Source organism: Henckelia pumila, chromosome 4 (assembly GCF_033568475.1).
Source record: "Henckelia pumila isolate YLH828 chromosome 4, ASM3356847v2, whole genome shotgun sequence".
Lineage (NCBI taxonomy): Eukaryota > Viridiplantae > Streptophyta > Magnoliopsida > Lamiales > Gesneriaceae > Henckelia > Henckelia pumila.
In genome coordinates this window covers 101,582,091-101,584,975 of record NC_133123.1, presented here as the reverse complement: position 1 = coordinate 101,584,975, position 2,885 = coordinate 101,582,091, and the positions used below count along the sequence as shown (strand labels likewise).

The 2,885-nt window shown below is 39.1% G+C and overlaps 1 protein-coding gene across 1 annotated transcript; it reads right to left on the bottom strand.

Annotated features, from left to right (window-relative positions):
• Positions 1-261: 261 nt before the first annotated feature.
• Positions 262-2,203, bottom strand: LOC140861460 (uncharacterized). Its single transcript, XM_073264482.1, has 3 exons — positions 2,027-2,203; positions 1,888-1,918; positions 262-1,457 (listed from the first exon to the last, which is right to left on the bottom strand). The coding sequence occupies exons 1-3, from the start codon at positions 2,201-2,203 to the stop codon at positions 262-264; spliced, it is 1,404 nt and encodes a 467-aa protein (XP_073120583.1).
• Positions 2,204-2,885: the final 682 nt, after the last annotated feature.

Here is a 2,885-nt window from a genome sequence, read left to right as displayed (position 1 = left end):
TTTGAGATTGATAGTAAAATCTTCTAAAACACCCTATAGATGTTTGATGATTTTGAATGCTACACAAGTGCTCGGTGTTTACTATAAAATTTTTGAAAATTCCGCTGCATTTCCGGGCACAAGGTAACCGATCCCCAACACGCATTGAACAGGACTCACCCATGCACTATCAGAAATTGGGTAAATAATACCTGCATCCAGAAGTTTTATCGTTTCAGCCTTCACTACCTCTTGCATTTTTGGATTTAATCTTCTCTTTGGCTAGACCAACGGGTTGATGTTCTCTTCCATTAAGATTTTATGCATGCAGATGGATGGATTGATTCCTTTGATATCTGCTACCTTCCAGGCGAACACACTCTTGTGGCTTTTGAGAACATCCAGTAGTTTGGTCTCCATTTCATCTGTCAAAGAAGAAGAAATTATTACAGGTAAATTTTCATTCTCATCAAGAAATACATATTTTAGATGATTTGGCAGTGGTTTCAATTCAACAGTCGGTGGTTCTTCAAGACTTGGTTTCTGGAGTACTAAATCCTTCTGGTCAACAAGATCTTCAAGTTTAAGTTTGCCACCTTTTCGCCACGACTGATTATCGTTCAAGTATGCAGTCATCTCTTCTCTTCCTACATTGATTTCGTCCTCAGGAAAACGAGATAAAAGCGCAGCTTCTAAAGGTTCCTGGAATGAATCCTGCACATAATTATACAAAAGTGAGTCCAATGCATCTATTTGAAAACATTTTTCATTATATTGTGAACATTTAAGCGCATTAAACACATCAAAATAAATTTTCTCCTCTCCCACTCTCAAAAGAAGTTCTCCCTTTTGGACATCTATGAGTGTTTTTCCTGTTGCTAGGAAAGGTCTTCCTAGAATAATAGGCATGTCCAAATCTTCTTCCATGTCAAGAATCACAAAATCCACCGGGAAGATGAATTTTTCTACTTTTACCAGTACATCTTCTATTATCCCTCTTGGATACTTTAGAGATTTGTCAGCCAATAGCAACGATATCCTGGTGGGTTTCGGCTCTCTCAAACTCAGTTTCCTAAAAATGGAATAAGGCATTAGATTTATGCTAGCACCTAAATCACACAAAGCTTTATGAAAAGACACATCATTAATCATGCAAGGGATAGAGAAACTCCCTGGGTCTTTCTGCTTTGGTGGGATCTTGTTCTGAACCAGTGCAGAGCAATTTTCTATTAAACTGATCATGGAATGCTCCTCCAATTTCCTCTTGTTGGAGAGATTCTCCTTCAAGAACTTAGCATAGCTGGGCATTTGCATCAGTGTGTCGGCAAAAGGAATGTTGATATTCAATTTCTTGAATAACTCTAGAAAGTTTGCAAACTGGGACTCTAGCTTGGCTTTCTTGAGAGCTGCAGGAAAAGGTGGTGGAATAACAACATTATTTTGTGATGTTGGTGGTTGTGTAGAAGTAGAAGACTTACCTGTAGTTTTCTCCGGTATAGTAACTTCTAGCTCTTTCGCTTCTTTTCTCTAAGGTTCTACTCGCTTCCCACTTCTCAATTCAACTGCCTTGACCTGCTCTTTTTTATTCTTCTCCGTGTTGCTTGGCAAAGTACTCGGATCTCTACTGGACATCTCTTTAGCCAACTGCCCTATCTGATTCTCCAAATTTTTTTATCGATGCATCCTGATTTTGCATTCTGGTTTCAATGGATGATATGAACTTTTGCATCATATGTTCCATGTTTGACTTCTCCTCATGATGTTTTTTTCCATAGTTCTGATTTCCTTATGGACTATTATTCTGTCCTCCCCACGAAAAGTTTGGATGTTGTTTCCACCGTGGGTTATATGTATTTGAGAAGGGATCATTCCTAGGTCGATTTTGATTTCCCACATGGTTTACCATACCTTCCTCCGGTTTATATGAAGGGTTTCCAGTCTGAAAATCATTCGTGAAATGTTCAACACCAAATTTCTCAGACCACACTTATTGAATACGCATCGCAGAATTCCCTAAACTCAGCTCCTCAATCTTGTTATTCATTACCTCTAGCTGAGCTGCCACTAAAGTTAAGGCATCCACATGATGAATTCCCGCGGATCTCCTTGTTTCATTTCTCTCAGACTGAGGGTGATAAATAGTAGATGCCATCTCCTCAATTAACTCATACCCATCCTCTAGTGATTTTCGTAACAAATTACCACCTGCAGCTGCATCTAACATGGTGCGATTAGTGTGAGGAAGACCATAATAAAAAATTTGTACCACAAGACAGTATGGTAGTTTGTGGTGTGGGCATATCCTCAATAGATCTTTATAGCGCTCCCATATTTCATAGAGTGTTTCTTGTTTGCCTTAAGAAAATATTGTGATATCAGCTCTTTGCTTCATCGATTTGGATGGTGGGAAGTATTTGGTGAGGAAAGCTTTTGCAAGATCCTTCCAAGTGGTGATGGAACCTGCAGGTAGATTCATTAGCCATGCATTAGCCTTATCTCTTAATGAAAAAGGGAATAAATGCAAACGAATAATGTCATCAGAAACTCCCTGCATCTTGAAAGTATCACAAATTTCTAGAAAATTTGTAATGTGAGCATATGGGTCATCGATCATTTTCCCACCAAATTGGACTGTGTTTTGTACCATTTGAATGATAGCAGACTTTATTTCGAAGTGATTTGCTGCTATTGTTGGCCTGATGAGCTTGGTTTGGCATCCTCGATGCATGGCAAGGCGCAATCCATCATGGATCTGTAGACAGGTGGTGCATTATTTTCAGCATCTCCCTCTACACGTCGTCGTTTTTCGTCTTCCATTGCTTCTTGTTTCAGCCTTCTTCTCTTGCAAAAAGTTCTTTTGATTTTTGGATCAAAAGGTAAGTGTTCCGAATCAGGTGAATGTTGCA